The sequence below is a fragment of the Coregonus clupeaformis genome, chromosome 23 (genome assembly GCF_020615455.1).
Source record: "Coregonus clupeaformis isolate EN_2021a chromosome 23, ASM2061545v1, whole genome shotgun sequence".
NCBI classification, from domain to species: Eukaryota; Metazoa; Chordata; class Actinopteri; order Salmoniformes; family Salmonidae; genus Coregonus; species Coregonus clupeaformis.
The window spans coordinates 54,664,133-54,685,524 of NC_059214.1; the positions used below are offsets into that span (position 1 = coordinate 54,664,133).

Genomic DNA, 21,392 nt, shown 5'->3' on the forward strand with positions numbered 1-21,392 from the left:
CCTGTATATGTGCTTTCTTGAGCAGGGTGACCTTGCGGGCGCTGCAGGATTTCAGTCCTTCACGGCATAATGTGTTACCAATTGTTTTCTTGGTGACTATGGTCCCAGCTGCCTTGAGATCATTGACAAGATCCTCCCGTGTAGTTCTGGGCTGATTCCTCACCGTTCTCATGATCATTGCAACTCCACGAGGTGAGATCTTGCATGGAGCCCCAGGCCGAGGGAGATTGACATTTATTTTGTGTTTCTTCCATTTGCGAATAATCGCACCAACTGTTGTCACCTTCTCACCAAGCTGCTTGGCGATGGTCTTGTAGCCCATTCCAGCCTTGTGTAGGTCTACAATCTTGTCCCTGACATCCTTGGAGAGCTCTTTGGTCTTGGCCATGGTGGAGAGTTTGGAATCTGATTGATTGCTTCTGTGGACAGGTCTTTTATACAGGTAACAAGCTGAGATTAGGAGCACTCCCTTTAAGAGTGTGCTCCTAATCTCAGCTCGTTACCTGTATAAAAGACACCTGGGAGCCAGAAATCTTTCTGATTGAGAGGGGGTCAAATACTAACATTTTTGACATGCGTTTTTCTGGATTTTTTTGTTGTTATTCGGTCTCTCACTGTTCAAATAATAAACCTACCATTAAAATTATAGACTGATCATTTCTTTGTCAGTGGGCAGACGTACAAAATCAGCAGTTGATTAAATACTTTTTTCCCTCACTGTATATATATGTGTGTGTGTGTGTGTGTGTGTGTGTGTGTGTGTGTGTGTGTGTGTGTGTGTGTGTGTGTGTATATACAGTGGGGGGAAAAAGTATTTAATCAGCCACCAATTGTGCAAGTTCTCCCACTTAAAAAGATGAGAGAGGCCTGTAATTTTCATCATAGATACACGTCAACTATGACAGACAAAATGAGAAAAAATTATCCAGAAAATCACATTGTAGGATTTTTAATGATTTTATTTGCAAATGATGGTGGAAAATAACTATTTGGTAAATAACAATAGTTTCTCAATACTTTGTTATATACCCTTTGTTGGCAATGACACAGGTCAAACGTTTTCTGTAAGTCTTCACAAGGTTTTCACACACTGTTGCTGGTATTTTGGCCCATTCCTCCATGCAGATCTCCTCTAGAGCAGTGATGTTTTGGGGCTGTCGCTGGGCAACACGGACTTTCAACTCCCTCCAAAGATTTTCTATGGGGTTGAGATCTGGAGACTGGCTAGGCCACTCCAGCACCTTGAAATGCTTCTTACGAAGCCACTCCTTCGTTGCCCGGGCGGTGTGTTTGGGATCATTGTCATGCTGAAAGACCCAGCCACGTTTCATCTTCAATGCCCTTGCTGATGGAAGGAGGTTTTCACTCAAAATCTCACGATACATGGCCCCATTCATTCTTTCCTTTACACGGATCAGTCGTCCTGGTCCCTTTGCAGAAAAACAGCCCCAAAGCATGATGTTTCCACCCCCATGCTTCACAGTAGGTATGGTGTTCTTTGGATGCAACTCAGCATTCTTTGTCCTCCAAACACGACGAGTTGAGTTTTTACCAAAAAAGTTCTATTTTGGTTTCATCTGACCATATGACATTCTCCCAATCCTCTTCTGGATCATCCAAATGCACTCTAGCAAACTTCAGACGGGCCTGGACATGTACTGGCTTAAGCAGGGGGACACGTCTGGCACTGCAGGATTTGAGTCCCTGGCGGCGTAGTGTGTTACTGATGGTAGGCTTTGTTACTTTGGTCCCAGCTCTCTGCAGGTCATTCACTAGGTCCCCCTGTGTGGTTCTGGGATTTTTTTCTCACCGTTCTTGTGATCATTTTGACCCCACGGGGTGAGATCTTGCGTGGAGCCCCAGATCGAGGGAGATTATCAGTGGTCTTGTATGTCTTCCATTTCCTAATAATTGCTCCCACAGTTGATTTCTTCAAACCAAGCTGCTTACCTATTGCAGATTCAGTCTTCCCAGCCTGGTGCAGTTCTACAATTTTGTTTCTGGGGTCCTTTGACAGCTCTTTGGTCTTGGCCATAGTGGAGTTTGGAGTGTGACTGTTTGAGGTTGTGGACAGGTGTCTTTTATACTGATAAGTTCAAACCGGTGCCATTAATACAGGAAACGAGTGGAGGACAGAGGAGCCTCTTAAAGAAGAAGTTACAGGTCTGTGAGAGCCAGAAATCTTGCTTGTTTGTAGGTGACCAAATACTTATTTTCCACCATAATTTGCAAATAAATTCATAAAAAATCCTACAATGTGATTTTCTGGATTTTCTTCCCTCAATTTGTCTGTCATAGTTGACGTGTACCTATGATGAAAATTACAGGCCTCTCTCATCTTTTTAAGTGGGAGAACTTGCACAATTGGTGGCTGACTAAATCCTTTTTTCCCCACTGTGTGTGTGTAAATGTATGTATGTGTGTGTGTGTGTATGTATGTATGTATGTGTGTGTGTGTATGTATGTATGTATGTGTGTGTGTATGTATGTATGTGTGTGTATGTATGTGATTAAAATATATATATATATATATATATATATATATATATATATATATATATATATATATATATATATATATATATATATATATATATATATATATGCGAGAGAAAAAATATGTGGTGGATTGGAAGTGATGCAGACAATTACATTGATGGAAGTTACAATCTATCGGCAATATTAAAGCTGATCTACCCCCCAAAAAAAAAAGGGTGGCTATTTGAAGAATCTCACAAAATATATTTTGATTTGTTTAACACTTTTTTGGTTACTACATGATTCCATATGTGTTATTGCATAGTTTTGATGTCTTCACTATTATTCTACAATGTAGAAAATAGTAAAAATTAAGATAAACCCTTGAATGAAAACTTTTGACCGGTAGTATATATGTACGGATGCGTGCATACATGTAGCTAAGGTGGTGTTCACCTGACTCCCCGCCTGCACTGTGAAATGGAGCATGCTTTAATCCCTGTCACTCACACACACAATAAGCAGTGCTCTCATGCCTGCGGTGTGATTTGATAGATGTGGTCTTTAGTTAGATGGTGAAACTGATTATCTAATTTTCTACATGTGAATTTTATAGTTGGGTGGCGTAATAGTGATGATCTTATCTGATGTCATAATTATGGCATGTGTAAAATGGAGAGAGGATTGCATTAGTGTGATTATATGTATTAGTGTGCTTTTCTGCTTTTTTTTCTCTCACACACACTTAACATTTACCTCATTACCATAATTGTTTCATCATATATTTATTTCTAGCATTAGATCATTTCATCACATATTCCTTTGATAATACGTGGCTAATGCTTTGGCTAACATTCAGACAACCCTCTGTCTTTCTGTCTCTGGTCTAATTTGGGGTCGATGTGTAACTTACTAACTATCCGTCTCCTCCAACCCTCCCTTTTTCTCTTTCCCCAGGGGGACTCCATGAAAGATGACGGAGGAGGTGACAGTTGTAGCCAAGTGGGACTACACGGCCCAGCAGGACCAGGAACTTGACATCCGGAAGAACGAGCGGCTCACCTTGCTGGACGACAGCAAGACGTGGTGGAGGGTGAGGAACGCCTCCAACCAGACAGGCTACGTCCCCTCTAACTACGTGGAACGCAAGAACAGCCTTGTGAAGAAGGCATCGCTGGTCAAGAACCTCAAAGACACACTGGGTAAGAAGGGTGGGGGTGGGCTGGGTAAGAGGGGTAGGGTTGGGCAGGGTAAGAGGGGTGGGAGTGGGCTGGATATGTAGAGGTCGTAGAGTATGTTGTTGGTAGTTTATCAGCAGTGAAAAGTGGAGCGTCCCTCGACTCCCTCCCCCTCTGTTTTTTCATCCTCCTCTACACTCCAGCTAGAAATGGATGAGTTCATTATTTGCATCTCTTCTGAATACTTTATGTGTGTGCCTTCCCCCACTCGGTCTCTGTCTGACAGGGTCTGGTACTGGGGTTGGGTGTGTGGATGTGTGCCTTGGTCCTATTTTAGAGTAGCTATCCACCACCACCCCAGGGACAGTGTTCAGTTGGTCGTCGCTCTGAGCTGCCAGAGCTTGGTGTCTGTAGGTCCTCAGATTAACGTGTGTGACTGTTAGTGTGTGTCTTACTGTGAGTGAGACTGATTGTGTGCGTGCTAAGGTCATGCACGTTTCTCAGGTTTGCCATCATTCCTCTTCACAGGTTTCCGGTTTGACAGATTCCTAGGTTAGAGTTCAGGTTTCAGGATAATGCCTGTAACGTCAGGAAAACTTCACACTACAGGATTATTCTAGATTACATTTTATCCAAGATGTTTACTAAACATGCATGGATTGTCAAATGTGAGCTTGTATCATGGCTGGTGGAGACTGGAGAGAAACTCTTGCATGTTCCGTCTCTCCTTATTCCAGTGATCTTATTTTTCACGTCCTCTTTTTTATACTTTCTCATACATTTTGCTGAATTGCGAACATCAGGAATCAATCCATATTTATTGCCTGCACGAAAGAGAGAAACATACAGAGCTGAGCACACATGCCTTATTTGTCCTGTCAGTTGTGAATAATTCAATTAAATCTTGTTTGCAAACTGTCAACAGACATTACTGGAGTTTGTAAACCGCTAGGTTTGAATATCTTCACTGCTGGTTAGAGAGTGAGTGTTAAGTTTACAGAGAGTGAGTGTGAAGTTTACAGAGTGAGAGAGGCCGAGTGACAAACATACAGAGAAAGAGAGTGAGTGAGGGAGTGAATTTCATGTAATTCTACACATTTTGCCATGGGGTGTAGAGAAAACATTGCAGTTTTTAATATGATATGAGTGCGACTAACAAAATCAATTGGGGCACCTCGGACGGAAATTCGACCATGATAACAAGTTTAGATAACTGGCCACTAAACGAACTTGGCAATCTAAAAAATGTTAGCTGACAAGGGGTAATTTACTGACTATCAGTGACTGACATAACAAGAGAATAACTGCTGATGCACAACAAAATTTCGAAATTGCACCTTTAATATTCTACTATTCTAACTCTCAACAGTAAGTTGAGACCCCGACTGAGTTCCTAGAGGCACTGAGCCAACACTCAACAAACATTCTAATCTTACTCTGTTATCCCCTGCGCACACTGTTATTCTGACACCTCTATGAGTGTATCCATAATTAATGGGATGTCTGTCTGTATATTCCATTAAAGGATGTCATTAAAGTCCTGTGTACGGGCCAGTGAACCTAACCAGTGTCATAGTGCGATCCCTAACACAGCCATGCTGTTCCCAATCCATCCATCCATCCATTAGAGCATTGAACAGTGCTAGACTCACCAGCCTAATGTTGTTACAGCCTGTGGCGAAACCATGAAACAACGAACCATCCCCATCTGTTATTGAATTGCACATTATGCTCAGGTTCCTATTCAACCCCTAGCCTTTCAATATTTTGTATTTGATCATAAATCTGTACTCGGATAGTTAGGATTCAAGCTCGGCAGTAACTTCTAATGTGTGTCTTATTTTGAATCAGTTCTGTGTGGGCACACAAGTGTGTGCACCTGCTCAGTAAATTCAGCATTCTATAAGTTATGGTTGGACTGGGTTCCTCTTTGCTCTTCCTGAAGGGAATAGAAGCCCAGTAGCACTCACTCAAAATGGCTGTGCCATTGACAGACTCTGCAGGCCAGTACAGGGTAATGATCTCCCCAGTGATCCAAAATGGCTGTGCTCACTCATCCAGTGACAGCTACTGCAGGCCAATACAGGGCAACCAATGATCTCCCGACTGAGTCAAAATGGCTCCCTTGGCTTCAGTCTGTCTGACAGATTAGTACACACTGTCACGGCGCCAACGCTGCCTGCCCGTAATGTGAAAACATAAACAGCTGATGTTTATGGACTGTTTTATAGACCGAGCGCTGAGCTACAATAGCGCTGTGTGTTAATGGCACCCTGCTACCATAATGTTATGACAGGCGGTAACCTTACAGTGGGGGAAAGGGAAAATATATGAAAATAAATGTTTTAATAAAAGTGCTTGTTAACTGTTAATAGCTTCTCATTTGTAGTGGTATGCAAACTAGAATGATGATGATGAGATGATTATGGGTTGGATGTATAGTGCTTCTCCAGGTGCTGAAAGGGGGGAACTTACCTCATCCACTACCTCTCAACACACATTTAGTATAACTCCTGACTCTCCTGGGTGTCATTGTACTACTCCTTGAGACTCCGTCAGGTTGCCCTGTGTATTGGTATGCCAACCTCTGACGTCCCTCTGGGTTCTTATAAGGACATGCTGGGGTAGGAGTCTCCTGGGTCAGGCTCCAGTGCTGAATGAATAAGAGTTCTCGGTGTCCAGGGGGATGAAAGGATAGAGGGATGGAAGGAGAGCTAGAGGGAGTGTGGGAGGAGTGAATGGAGACAGTTCCCCTGTCAACCAGCAGGCCAGAGCCTTGAAGTGGAAATGAGGGAGAGCAAAATAAAGTGTGTGGGTCTCAGGGGAGTTTGTCTCTGCTGCCCCCTGCATATCTCTGCTCTTTACCCTGTGGCAGTCGACAGGTTAGTCTCTCCACGGGATGGCTTGAAGTAGGCGCCGGAGGAGAGGATTCAAGTTGGGTCACATCAAGTGGGGCAACACACACATACAGTGCATTCGGAAAGTATTCAGACCCCTTCCCCTTTTCCACAGTTGGTTACATTAGTCTTATTAAAAAATTTATAATTTTTTTTCCTTATCAATCTAGGTGAACGCTATACCCCATAATGACAAAGCGAAAACAGTTTTTTTGGGGGGGGGAGACATTTTTGTGAATATACACTACCGTTCAAAAGTTTGGGGTCACTTAGAAATGTCCTTGTTTTTGAAAGAAAAGCAATTTTTTTGTCCATTTAAAATGACATCAAATTAATCAGAAATACAGTGTAGTCATTATTAATGTTGTAAATGACTATTGTAGCTGGAAACGGCTGATTTCTAATGGAATATCTACATAGGCCAGAGGCCCATTATCAGCAACCATCAGTCCTGTGTTCCAATGGCACGTTGTTTGCTAATCCAAGTTTATCATTTTAAAAGGCTTGATCATTAGAAAACCCTTTTGCAATTATGTTAGCACAGCTGAAAACTGTTGTGTTGATTAAAGGCTGTAACGTAACAAAATGTGAAAAAAGTCAAGGGCTCTGAATACTTTCCGAATGAACTTTATATACACACACACACACACAAATGAATACACATGAAGATTAATACATACTGTTTAGTATACCACACAGAGGGTGAGACACGTATTGTATGCTCTTTCCATGTCATAGACTAACCAGGTGAATCCAGGTGAAGGCTATGATCCCTTATTGATGTCACCTGTTAAATCCACTTCAATCAGTGTAGGGGAGGAGACAGGTTAAAAAATGATTTTCAAGCTTTGAGACATGAATTGTGTATCAAATCAAATTTTATTTGTCACGTACACATGTTTAGCAGATGTTATTGCGGGTGTAGCGAAATGCTTGTGCTTCTAGCTCCGACAGTGCAGTAATATCTAACAAGTAATATCTAACAATTTCACAACAAATACCCAATACACACAAATCTAAGTAAGGAATGGAATTAAGAATATATACGTATATGGACAAGCAATGACAGAGCGGCATGGACTAAGATACAGTAGAATATTGTAGAATACAGTATATACATATGAGATGAGTAATGCAAGATATGTAAACATTATTAAAGTGACTCGTGTTCCATTTCTTAAAGTGACCAGGGATTTCAATAGGCAGCAGCAGCCTCTAATGTGCTAGTGATGGCTATTTAACAGTCTGATGGCCTTGAGATAGAAGCTGTTTTTCAGTCTCTCTGTCCCAGCTTTAATGCACCTGTACTGACCTCACCTTCTGGATGATAGCGGGGTGAACAGGCAGTGGCTCGGGTGGTTGATGTCCTTGATGATCTTTTTGGCCTTCCTGTGACATCGGGTGCTGTAGGTGTCCTGGAGGGTGGGTAGAATGGGCAATACAAAAGATTGAAGTGCCTTTGAACGGGGTATTGTATTGGGTGCAAGGCGTACCAGTTTGAGTGTCTCAAGAACAGCAACGCTGCTGGGTTTTTCTTGCTTAGCAGTTTCCCGCGTGTGTCAAGAATGGTCCACCACCCAAAGGACATCCAGCCAACTTGACACAACTGTGGGAAGCGTTGGAGTCAACAGGGGCCAGGATCCCTATGGAACGCATTTGATACCTTGTAGAGTCCATGCCCCGACAAATTGAGGCTGTTCTGAGGGTAAAAGTGGGTGCAACTCAATATTAGGAAGGTGTTTTGTACACTCAGTGTGTGATGTATGTTTGTGGTGTCTTATCTGTCTCCTCTACTGTCTTCACTTCTCAGGCGCTCTGGAAAAACAAGCCCTCACGTAACCCTTGTTTTACATGGACCTTGACTATTCTATTAAACATTATGGTCTGTTCAATATTCCTGTCTTGTTTGCATTTGCCATCCCTTTCTGTCTCTCTTTCTTTGTCTCTCTCTTTTCTGTCAGCTCTGCCCTGTGATGTCTGGTCTTCTGTGTGTTAGTAACAGCTGCCAAGGGACTCCTCTCCCCCTCCTACTCCCATCTCCTCACCCGCTCCGCTCACACAACAAAACAGCAGGAAAGTTTAGTGCCACTCTGTTTGAACCCAATAACTTCCTGAGTTAACTCACACAGTCAACTAAACAGATGTCACCTAGCTCTATATACACTGCAACACACACACTTGTCACTTTTCCCTGTGTTGTGACTAAACAAATGACAGCATTGGAAATGTGTGTGCGCAGTGGAATGCAATTGTTCTTTCTTTAGTTATTCTGTTAGTTATGCAGTACGTGTGGTTACATTTGTATTATTCAGATGTAATTGGTTTGTACAGTAAGAGCTGCCCTGATGTGGGTCTGATGTTATCTTCCAAACAACCAGCATTCAACCACCTGAGCCATGAGAGACATCTGTATGCCAGTCATCCAGCTCCCTGGGTTCGGCAGCTGAACGCATCAGATCAACTCTTAGTTGGCCTAGCTAGCGCTCCCCCATGGGTTACCACGGGTAAATAAGCAGCATGGAGGAGACGAGAGCTTTGTTGTTGCTGCTTGCTGTCTTTGTTGTGCAGAGAGAGGCAAGGAGACAGGTAGGAGGAGAGGCACCTTTGATCCCCTGCCTGCCTGTCAGTCAGTACCACAGCAGAGCCATGCACCAGACACCCTGTCTGCTCCACTTTCCTCCCCATCCCGCATGCACTATTTTCAGCCTTTTGATTAGTGGCTGAGTGGTGCTGAACACCAGGTTTAATGAGGAGATGTGAGTTGTGACGAACACACTAACAGTTGTGACCGAGGGAGTGTGTTTATGTATGTGTGTCTGTCACCTGGGTGCATTTGCTGTATGTGGGTAGAGAGAATTTCTGTGTATGTAGTGTCTGTGCGATCTTGTACTGTATGTATGTGATCGTGAACATTAATATGTGTGTGCTGGCCCTCTCTCAGCTCTCTGAGGAGGAAGTCCTCTGTCTTCTATTTTAAGTGTTTACACCCCCACTGGGCCCAGAGTGCAGCCTGCAGCCTCAATTAGTGTCCTGCCCCCCTAACCCCTGCCTGGTCTCCCACTGGAGCTCAAGCCAGCCCTGCCCACACACACACAAATTCACTTTGTCTCCTGCTGCCTCATTTACTCAAAGCTTTCTCAGTACCACTGGTTTAATGACTTATCAAAGAACTCAAGTGTCTTGGTTTGTAGAGATGCGGCAAGGAACTTAACCCTAATTGCTCCTATAAGTCGCTCTGGATAAGAGCGTCTGCTAAATTGCTAAATGACTAAAATGTTTAGTGCCTGGTTATACAAGTGTCGTACCAGTCCCTGCCACCTACTAGAAGAAACCTAAAATGCTTTTGATTCAATCCACTGGCTCTCTAAAATGAAAGAAAATGTCATGTTAGGTTAGCTTAACATACTGATGTAGTGATTATCTTTCTTTCCCCTATATCTCTCTCTCTTCTCTCACTTTCTCAGGACTGGGTAAGGGCAGAAGGAAGCAGAGTGCCCGTGATGCCTCCCCCACACCCAGCACGGACGCAGAGTACCCCTCCAATGGGAGTGGGGGAGGAGGTGGTGCCGAGCGCATCTACGACCTCACCATCCTGGCCGTTGTCAAGTTCTCGTACATGGCGGAGCGCGAGGATGAGCTGACCCTAGCCAAGGGGTCCCGGGTCACGGTGATGGAGAAGTGCAGTGACGGCTGGTGGCGGGGCAGCCAGGGGGGTCGCGTGGGCTGGTTCCCCTCCAACTACGTCCTGGAGGACCCCGCAGAGAGAGAGGGTGAGGGAGGTGGAGGAGGAAGGGACTCCCCAGGTTATCCAGGGCAGGGCAGGGGGGCCACGATGACCAACGGGCGGGCGGTAGGTGGTGGCGGCCGGGGTGGAGATGGAAGTGGTGCGCTCCACCTGGTCCAGACTATTTACCCGTTCAGCTCAGTGACGGAGGAGGAGCTGAACTTTGAGAAGGGAGAGGTGATGGAGGTGGTGGAGAAACCAGAGAATGACCCAGAGTGGTGGCGCTGCCGGAACGCCCAAGGCCTGCTGGGCCTGGTGCCTAAGAACTACGTGCTGGTGCTGAATGATGCTGACGGGCCTCCCGGGCTCCCCGCCCTGCCGCTGTCGCCCCCCGGCTCCCCACAGATCCGCTACGTGGGGCCGGCGCACGTGGGCAAGTTTGCAGGCAGGGACTGGTACTACGGAGGGGTGACCAGACACCAGGCAGAGCTGGTCCTCAACGAGAGGGGAGAGGAGGGGGACTTCCTCATACGGGACAGCGAGTCATCGGTGAGTGGGGGAAGAGAAGATGAAGGATTGATTGAGGAATGAATGTATGCATGGATGGATAGTGGGGGGAATAGGATAAATAGTGTAAGGGATGAAGGATAGATGGTGGAGAGAAAGTGATTGAGGACAGTGGGAGGAAAGGAGTGTTAAGGGAGCAGGGAAGGGTAGAAAAGTAAATTGTAGAATAGGAGAGATCTGCACAGGTGAACAGCAGAAATTTATAAATGAAGTCATAGTGCCCTCTGTTGGTGGATAATGAGTAGTGTTCGTAAAGTAAAGCATGTTTGTTGGAGACAAATTTAATTACATTTTTACATTTTAATCATTTAGCAGACGCTCTTATCCAGAGCGACTTACAGTTAGTGAGTGCATACATTTTTTCATACTGGCCCCCCGTGGGAATCGAACCCACAACCCTGGCGTTGCAAGCGCCATGCTCTACCAACTGAGCTACACGGGAACGGGAATGTGTTGTGAGTAAATTAACTGACTCTCCCTTTCTCTCCCTCTAGCCCAGTGATTTCTCTGTGTCTCTGAAGGCGCCTGGGAAGAACAAGCACTTCAAGGTGCAGTGTTCAGAGGGGGTCTACTGTATTGGCCAGCGCAGGTTCAGCTCAATTGATGAACTGGTGGAACACTACAAGAAAGCCCCCATCTTCACCAGCCAACACGGAGACAAGCTCTACCTGGTCAAACCGCTGCTGTGACACACATCCATAAACACATATACACACACATAAGCATACCACCAGATGCCCATATCCCAGCTAACCTCAACATGCTGAACTTGGGGAGATAACTTACTGTTTGTTTTAGCCCAGTCACATAGCTAGTCTTGGTTCTGTTTCCTTTCTTTGGTTTGGTTTTGTGTTTTGTGTTTCTTTGGAACTCACACATTTTTGTATCTAATTGTAAACACTCTCCAGAGGTTCCAATTATTTATAAAGGAAATAATGACTTCACTAAGTGACCATTGTAAACACCCTCTTTTGCCTTTTCTCTTCATCTCCGCCTTCATCCTCCTCAGAACTCTAGTCATTTTCTTCCGCCTCTACCTCCTCTTCATCCCTCTATCATTGAGGAGAAGTAGGAGAGAGCGAGAGAGAGAGAATTGAAAAGAGTGGAGCGTTTGAATGTCTGTCAATGTACAACCAAATGTGCCACCCACCCACTTACTGTATTGCTATTCTATTGGCTTCAGCTCTACACTACACTTATGGCACATTTCCATACAGGATTTACCCCAGTGTTTTACACAAAAGGCTCAGACTTCTCTGTTTCCCTCTATGCAGGCCGGCACTCGTGTCTCACTGGGCCATGGCTGCGGCGGACCTGCTCTCATTTGGGGCCAAAGCCAGGCCACTGGTACTTTTCAGCTGGCATTTACATAAATGGCTAACTGTGAACTTTATCACCTTCTCACAAAGCAACTGTTTTGATTATGCAGAGGTTGTTGATTCTGCTCTTCACAAATCTTCATTGTCAGCCCTAGCTATGGAAACATAATTTCCCTAGTATAACATAAGGGTGTATACACTATCTAGTGTAACACTGGTGTTACACTAGAAAAGCAGTGTTACTGTTCTGCTAGTCTATTGGCTCCAGCTCTACACTACTTCTGTTTGATTGGCTCCAGCTCTACACTACTTATATTTGGTTGGCTCCAGCTCTACACTACTTCTATTTGGTTGGCTCCAGCGCTACACTACTTCTATTTGGTTGGCTCCAGCTCTACACTACTTCTATTTGATTGGTTCCAGCTCTACACTACTTCTATTTGATTGGCTCCAGCTCTACACAACTTCTATTTGATTGGCTCTAGCTCTACACTACACTTACTGTACTTACTCGCTCATTCCCCGGCCCTAGTGCTGTTTTCCAATGAAAATCAGGTCTTCAGGCATTTTACTCTCAAAGTTATATATATGTACAGTACCAGTCAAAAGTTTGGACACACCTACTCATTCAAGGGTTTTTTATTTTTTACTATTTTTTACATTGTAGAATAATAGTGAAGACATCAAACTATGAAATAACACATATGGAATCATGTAGTAACCAAAAAAGTGTCAAAAAATATTTGAGATTCTTCAAATAGCCACCCTTTGCCTTGATGACAGCTTTGCACACTCTTGGCATTCTCTCAACCTGCTTAGAGAAATGACAGCCATCATTACTTTAAGACATGAAGGTCAGTCAATCCGGAAAATTTCTAAAACTTTGAAAGTTTCTTCAAGTGCAGTCGCAAAAAACCATGAAGCGTTATGATGAAACTGGCTCTCAAGAGGACCGCTACAGGAATGGAAGACCCAGAGTTACCTCTGCTGCAGAGGATAAGTTCATTAGAGTTACCAGCCTCAGAAATTGCAGCCCAAATAAATGCTTCACAGAGTTCAAGTCACAGACACATCTCAACATCAACTGTTCAGAGGGGACTGTGTGAATCAGGCCTTCATGGTCGAATTGCTGCAAAGAAACCACTACTAAAGGACACCAATAAGAAGAAGAGACCTGCTTGGGCCAAGAAACACGAGCAATGGACATTAGACCGGTGGAAATGTGTCCTTCGGTCTGGATTCCAAATTGGAGATTTTTGGTTCCAACCGCCGTGTCTTTTTGAGACGCGTGTGGGTGAATGGATGATCTCCACGTGTAATTCCCACCGTAAAGCATGGAGGAGGAGTTGTTAGGGTGCTTTGCTGGTGACACTGTCTGTGATTTATTTAGAATTCAAGGCAAACTTAACCAGCATGGCTACCACAGCATTCTGCAGCGATACGCCATCCCATCTGGTTTGGACTTAGTGGGACTATCATTTGTTTTTCAACAGGACAATGACCCAACACACCTCCAGGCTGTGTAAGGGCTATTTGACCAAGAAGGAGAGTGATGGAGTGCTGCATCAGATGACCTGGCCTCCATAATCCCCCGACCTCAACCCAATTGAGATGGTTTGGGATGAATCGGACGGCAGAGTGAAGGAAAAGCAGCCAACAAGTGCTCAGCATTTGTGGGAACTCCTTCAAGACTGTTGGAAAAGCATTCCAGCTGAAGCTGGTTGAGAGAATGCCAAGAGTGTGCAAAGCTGTCATAAAGGCAAAGGGTGGCTATTTGAAGAATCTCAAATATAAAATATATTTTGATTTGTTTAACACTTTTTCGGTTACTAAATGATTCCATATGTGTTATTTCATAGTTGTGATGTCTTCACTATTATTCTACAATGTAAACATTTTTAAAAATAAAGAAAAGCCCTTGAATGAGTAGGTGTGTCCAAACTTTTGACTGGTAGTGTATATGTAGCTGATGGTGGGCACTAATTCAAGAGTACTAAGACAGTTGTTTTTATTTACCTTTTGCAATGTGCGTCTGTTTACCAATGTATCGATCATGGGGTTCTCAGCTTTTATAAGATATGATATATCTGAATGTTATTGAGCATTGCTATTTTATTCTTGTTCCCACTGTATGTATATATATTCAGAAGAAGATGAGGTACATAATATGAATCATTTCGATACAACCTATGGTACTGTGCCGCTGATGACGTGGTGAGAATTAAAATACTTTTGTTCAATAAAAGTTTTTGCAGAATAACTCAAATCATGGGCTGTGTGGCAGCGTCAATGCTTTCTGTCTCTGCTGTATTGTGTGACAAGTGGTGATGGCTGCTGGTTTCTGGGAGTGGATGGATACATGTTATTATTCTCCCCTATAGTTATCATCAGAGCCATGTATTTAGGAGAGTTGGGCCCATAGAGATCCTATTAAATTCCTAATTATATGGTTGGGCCATTGAGGTTTCTGCATTATGATGCATTTACACGACACTACAACATTCTATTTCAACCCTGTTGGCGCCCTATTAACATTACATGGGGAATATTTAAATAATGCTATGTAACTGCCCACTAAGCATTTACTGTTAGGCGACATCTTTTGTTTTGTCCTGTCCGGACCGGTGGTCTTTTTTAGGTGCGGACCAGATCTAAATCTGAACAAATCATAGACGGTTCAGATTTGGTCCGGACCGGCCTTGATTTGACCCCAAAAAAGACGTCAATGATTGGTTCAGATTTGGTCCGGATTGGCCTTGATTTGTCCCAAATATAGACGTTTATGATTGGTCCAGTATGGTGTTTGCCTTTCGCCACGTCAGTCGCTACATTGGTGTCAGAAATGGGTTGGCAGCCATGACCTTGAAACATCATGACTGGTAGACTAAGCAATATGGTATGAATCTCCTACTAGCCCAAAATTCCAATGATCGTCCTTTTAGATTTGTGGGATGTACTGTAGTGAACGAGTATAGGCCTACACTTCCCACTTAGCATTTACCGATGGCAACATCTTTTGGATGTATTTTTTTGGTCTTGACCGGATGTCTTTTTTTGGTGCAGTCTGGACTGGCCTTCATTTCAATGTCCAAGGATGTTGATTCTTGTTCCGGACCGGCCCAAATCTGAACCAATCATAGACGTCTATGTTTGGTTCAGATTTGGTCCAGTCTGGACCGGCCTTGATTTCAATGTCCATTGTCCACAGTACAGTAAAGCACAGTATAAATGTAGTGTATTGTACCCTACTTTACTCCAATGTACTCTATTGAACTAAACTGTACAGTACTATACTCTACTTTTCTTTACTGTAATGTACTGTACTCTACTGAATTAAACTGTACAGTACTATACTCTACTTTTCTTTACTGTAATGTACTGTACTCTACTGAATTAAACTCTACTGTACCGTACTGTGCTCTACTCTACTGAATAATACGTGACTTTCCTGTACCATACTCTAAGGTGCTCTACTGTACTAAACTGCCATACTGAAATGTGATGTTCAAACTTGTGAAACAGCCTATGATGTGTTCAGATTTAGATCTGGTCCGCACCGACCATATTTGTACTTGTTTAGGGGCGGAAGTCATTAGAATAATACCAGCATGCTTTGCAAGTGTTTGACCAAAATGTAAATGTAAAAACATTCAGCAGACGCTCTTATTCAGAGCGACTGACAGTCATTGCGTTCAACTAAGGTAAATAAACATATCACAGGCATAGCAAGTAAATTGAAAGATCTGTAACTGTTACTGAGAATGTTATTGTAGTTGAAGTGGTCTGTTGGTTTATTCTGTAGGTTTGACTACTTTGAACATCATCGCTTCCAGTTTTAAAGCTTTTGAAAAAGCTAACATAAGTGCATGTGACAGATGGGTGCAATAATAAATATTCTGTTGCAATCTTCAGTTGGCTCCTCTTCTATATTATTGTGATATAATGCTTATTTCATTGAGAATGCATGTGCAGTTGAAATTTGTCCATAGAATCATGACTGAAAAATACATATTTTCAAAGTCATAATTATGCATTTTCAACTTCCGTGTAAGACGTCTCTTTTGACATCCGGAAAATACATCTTCTAACCTTTCATTCAACACCTGAAATGCATGTGATGTCAACGTCTGGAAAAGACGTCTAAAATATGTTTTGCTAATTTTGCTTACTGGGCGAATGTCTCAAATTAGAACAATATAAAAAATGTGAAAGGTTGGCCCAACTCTCTAAATACATGGCTCTGGTTATCATCATAGTCAGATCTGTCTGGCTGTTTAAATGCAGTCTGGCTGGCTGCCGATTGACTCAAGCCAGAGGAGATGAGTGAGCGTCTCGCTCAATAATGGATTAACACTTTCTGCCACAGGTCTGATGACACCTAGCTGTCAACATGCAGCTTGAGTGATTGATTGGACTGGATCGACTCGCTTGCCTCAATCTGATCAGAGTATATGACTAATACTGTAGCTCCCTCACAGACACGGTGTCAGTACAAATTATGTAAATGATTGTGAAAGCGTAAACAAACACTCACCAAATTTTTCTTACACTGACACCCACAACAATGACAACCTTGTCAGACGTGGATTAAGGGTCTGTTAATAGTCAATGACATGGTGTGAAATTGTAGCTTTCTTTCAAAAACATTACTTTAACAACTCACTACAGCAGGCAAATCCCCACGTTAAGAGAAAGTGGAAGGAGAAGAGGTGACGGGAGGAGAGGAGAAGAGGATGGTGGAAGGAAAGGATGTGAGAAGGCACGGGATGAAAGAAGAGGAGGATGAACGACGAGGAGAAGAGAGAAGAGGATTGTGGATCAGAAGACGGTAGAAGGCAGGAAATAAGAGCAGGAGAGAGGATGTAATGTCCCCTAACCCTGAAACTCCCATAGAGGGCACTGGTCCTTTATCTGAAAGAGATGCCCGTCTATGGAAAAGCTCTAACATCTTAAGTTTCCTATTACCTTACTTAACTTCCATGTCTACTGGTCTAGAAACACATTAGATTAGAGGGTGCTGGTGAACGGTAAAGCAAAAAGGACATTAATTACAGAAAGTCCTATACACTGGTTTCTGAGACAGCCAAGCTTTGTTAATCCTGATGAATATATGATCCATTGGTAATGACCTGTCTAATGGAGTTAAGGACAGACGTGGATGGAATTTTATTTCATTCAGGTTTGCTGTGAGAGGTGGAGAGGTGATTGACAGTCTAGTGTTATTGCTGCAGTGTGGAGCAGGGGTATCTGCTGAGTAAGGGAGGGTGTTGTTAGTCCTTCCAGCTTGATCTCTAGGGTAATGGCTTGGCCAGACAGACTGCTCACATTACACTCAGTAAATCTGTCACCAGCAAAACATCACACAGTGCCTGTCTGGTGAGGAGGAGTGGGTGAAACATGCACACAAAATATACAGGCCCTGATATGTGTATGTGTGTAACAGTGCAAGTCAGAGCAAAAACCAAGCCATGAGGAGAAGAAATTGTCCGTAGAACTCCGAGACAGGATTGTGTCGAGGCACAGATCTGGGGAAGGGTGCTGTTTAAGATGAGGGAAGACGATTCCTTTTTTAATGAGCATGGCTTTATTTCTATTACAGCATATTGGATGACTGTCATTCGTATTCCATTCACCCAGCTCAATGTTACATCGATAGGTTTAGGCTACCTCATGATATTACAATTTTCCCTATACCCATCATTAGGTTGCTACAACCTAGCCAATTAATTAAAGTTTACAACGTAGGTGCACAGGTCAAGAGGGAAATTAGAGTAATCAAGGTGACAGACAGTGACACATTCAATACCGCCATCTAGCTGATCTAGGTTGTAATCATTAGTCCAACAGTTGCAAATAAGAGTTTATATGGGACAAATGTAGGTACGTTTATCTCCGTTTTGTTCCGTTTGCTCTTTTTAAGAAACGTTATTCAACAGAATCGGTGGAATGAATACACCCCTGATCACACGCAAACACAGAACTAGCAGCCACATACATGGCAAAGGGTGGCTATTTGAAGAATCTCAAATATAAAATATATTATGATTTGTTTAACACTTTTTTGGTTACTACATGATTCCATATGTGTTATTTCGTAGTTTTGATGTCTTTTCTATTATTCTACAATGTAAACATTTTTGAAAATAAAGAAAAACCCTTGAATGAGTAGGTGTGTCCAAACTTTTGACTGGTAGTGTACACACAATACCCCATAATGACAAAGCAAAAACAGGTTTTGAGAAATATTTGCAAAAAAATAATAATATCTGAAATATAACATTTACATAAGTATTCAGACCCTATACTCAATACGTTGTTGAAGCACCTTTGGCAGCGATTACAGCCTTGAGTCTGCTTGGGTATGACGCTATAAGCTTGGCACACCTGTATTTGGGGAGTTTCTCCCATTCTTCTCTGCAGCCTTTTACTGAGGAGTGGCTTCCGTCCGGCCACTCCACGATAAAGGCCTGATTGGTGGAGTGCTGCAGAGATGGTTGTCCTTCTGGAAGGTTCTCCTATCTCCACAGAGGAACTCTGGAGCTCTGTTAGAGTGACCATTGGATTCTTGGTCACCTCCTTGACCAAGGCCCTTCTCCCACGATTGCTCAGTTTGACCGGGCAACTAGCTCTAGGAAGAGTCTTGGTGGTTCCACTCTTCTTCCATTTAAGAATGATGGAGGCCACTGTGTTCTTGGGGACCTTCAAGGCTGCAGACATGTTTTGGTACCCTTCCCCAGATCTGTGCCTTGACACAATCCTGTCTCGGAGTTCTACGGACAATTCCTTCTCCTCATGGCTTGGTTTTTGCTCTGACTTGCATTGTCAACTGTGGAACCTTATATGGACAGGTGTGTGCCTTTCCAAATCATGTCCAATAAATTGAATTTACCACAGGTTTACTCCAATCAAGTTGTAGAAACATCTCAAGAATGTTCAATGGAAACAGGAGTCTCATAGCAAAGGGTCTGAATCAGGGACGGCTTGTTCAATAGGGCGATATGGGCGACGCACTGCCAAACGGGAAAAGGAAGGGATTTTTTTTCTAATCAATTATTTAAAAAAAAAAAAAAAAATTTTTTTATTTTTTATAAATTTATAAAAAATTATATCACGGCAACAGCAGTTATCAGTGTTCACGTCTGATCTGCCAGCCACTAAATGTCAAATCAGGCTAAAGTCGTGCTTCAAATGGCCCCGCCCGTTTTTTGGGCGATTTCAGTCAGGTTGAAAATCGCCCAGAAGTCTGTCATAGACTCCCATGTAAAATCTATTTTTTTCACATTTCAAAGCTTTCAATACATTCTCTATGGGTGTCTGTGGGCATGCACTTACGCGCTTTCGTCATACATAACGTAACCACGAATGAACGTAACTAAGAAAAGACCAGGTAGCAGCCTCAATCAATTCACTACTACTATCAAAATGGCTAGGCTTCAGTCCAACTCGATTGTGTCTTTGAAAGAAGTTCCTTTTTGTCGGCGAACAAATGAAGATAAATTGGCAACGAAACAATTAGGACCTCCCAGACCAAATTTAATAATTCAACAGGTGTCTACTAAAAGGGGGAAGTCCTACACCCGAGGATTTTCCAAAAATTGGTATGAACGGAAAACCTGGCTAGCAGGCTGCGATGTAGCTAATGCAGTTTTTTGCTACCCCTGCTTACTCTTCCACCCTGAAGGCGGCACAGCAGACAGCACCGCTTGGACAGCGACTGGTGTAACCGACATGCACCATCTTTCAGAAAAGATAAAGAAACATGAGCTGTCAAAGACCCACATGGATAGCTGTTTGAGATTGTCATCTTTGGGAAGAGTGAATATTGCCACTCAACTGGATGAGGGATACAGGCTAGCTGTCCGCCGCCACAACGATGAGGTTAGCAAGAACCGCCATATCCTCAGCCGGCTAATCCAGTGTGTTAAGTTTTGCGGAGTGTTTGAGTTAGCTTTGCGAGGCAAAGATGAAACTGAGGGCTCCACCAACCCTGGTATTTTTCTTGGACTTGTCAACTTTGTGGCACAATTAGATGAGGTGTTTGATGACCATCTTAAAAATGCTAAAGTTTTCAAGGGCACATCAAAGACCATTCAAAACGAGCTACTGGAGTGTATGCTAGCGGTCACGAGGGAACATATTGTGGAGGAGGTGAAGTCTGCGAACTTCGTAGCTATCCAAGCTGACGAGACCACGGATGTTTCTACGCAGACACAGTTGGTGCTTGTGCTGAGGTACATAGATAGCAAGCACAAAGTGCAGGAGCGCTTTTTTGAGTTCCTTCCCATCTCGGAATCAACCTCAGCCTCAATCGCCAGTGTACTTTTGGAGAGACTGAACGGTCTTTTTGCCGATGACGAGAAAGTCAAACTCATTGCGCAAGCTTACGATGGAGCCAGTGTGATGAGGGGAGAGAAGGCAGGTGTGCAGCAGAAGGTGCGTGAGCATTTCAAGAATGCCCATTACGTGCATTGCTATGCGCATCAGCTGAATTTGATCATGCATCAAGCTACTTCTCGCATCAAAAAAGTGAACATTTTCTTTTCCGATCTGAGCGGGATTACAACGTTTTTTTCCCGGTCACCCAAACGCACCAGCATTCTTGACCAGACTGTTGCACGAAGACTGCCCAGACCTTCATCCACACGGTGGAACTTCAACAGCAGAGTCGTGAACACTGTCTACGAGAATCGAGACGACCTCATAGAATGTTTTGAAGCCATCCGGACGGGTTCATTGGGTTCATTTGACCAGCTTACTGTGAGAGAGGCATCTGGTTACGTGAGGATGCTACATGATGAAGATTTTATTTTTTTCCTGCGGCTTTTTCACAAAATCATGCCCCACGTCGACATTCTGTACCAGAAGCTACAGAAGAAGGACATCGATGCTGTCTTTATCAAACGTGCCCTCGACAGCTTCACAAGCAGTGTGCAGGCCATAAGGTAAGATTAAACAATATCATTCGATCTTTCTCAAAGCAGAGCTTTATTTGAAAATGTATGCATGAAAGGAGACTGCATTTGTGTTTGAAATCACATTATTCTCATTATATATGGCCAGTGGTGTAATCTATCTTATTTTATATACTATGTGTACTGTGCAGTGGTGCTCATAAGCTTATGATCCCATGCTAAAGTTGACTAAAAAGAGGAATAAAAAAATAAAAAAATCATCTTTTGGAAATTGATCTTAATGACTTAATTAAAAAAGTTGGAAAATCCAACCTTTA

The 21,392-nt window shown here is 43.2% G+C and overlaps 1 protein-coding gene across 1 annotated transcript in view; it reads left to right on the top strand.

Moving 5' to 3' along the window:
* The window catches only part of LOC121556311 (cytoplasmic protein NCK2-like), a 50,160-nt gene extending 37,345 nt beyond the window's left edge, over nt 1-12,815 (top strand). Inside the window, exons 2-4 of the mRNA XM_041870228.1 lie at nt 3,436-3,680; nt 10,018-10,826; nt 11,339-12,815. Coding sequence (XP_041726162.1) covers nt 3,452-3,680; nt 10,018-10,826; nt 11,339-11,533 — 1,233 coding nt within the window. The 5' untranslated portion in view covers nt 3,436-3,451 and the 3' untranslated portion in view covers nt 11,534-12,815. The remainder of the gene's footprint in view (nt 1-3,435; nt 3,681-10,017; nt 10,827-11,338) is intronic.
* The last annotated feature ends 8,577 nt before the right edge of the window (nt 12,816-21,392 follow it).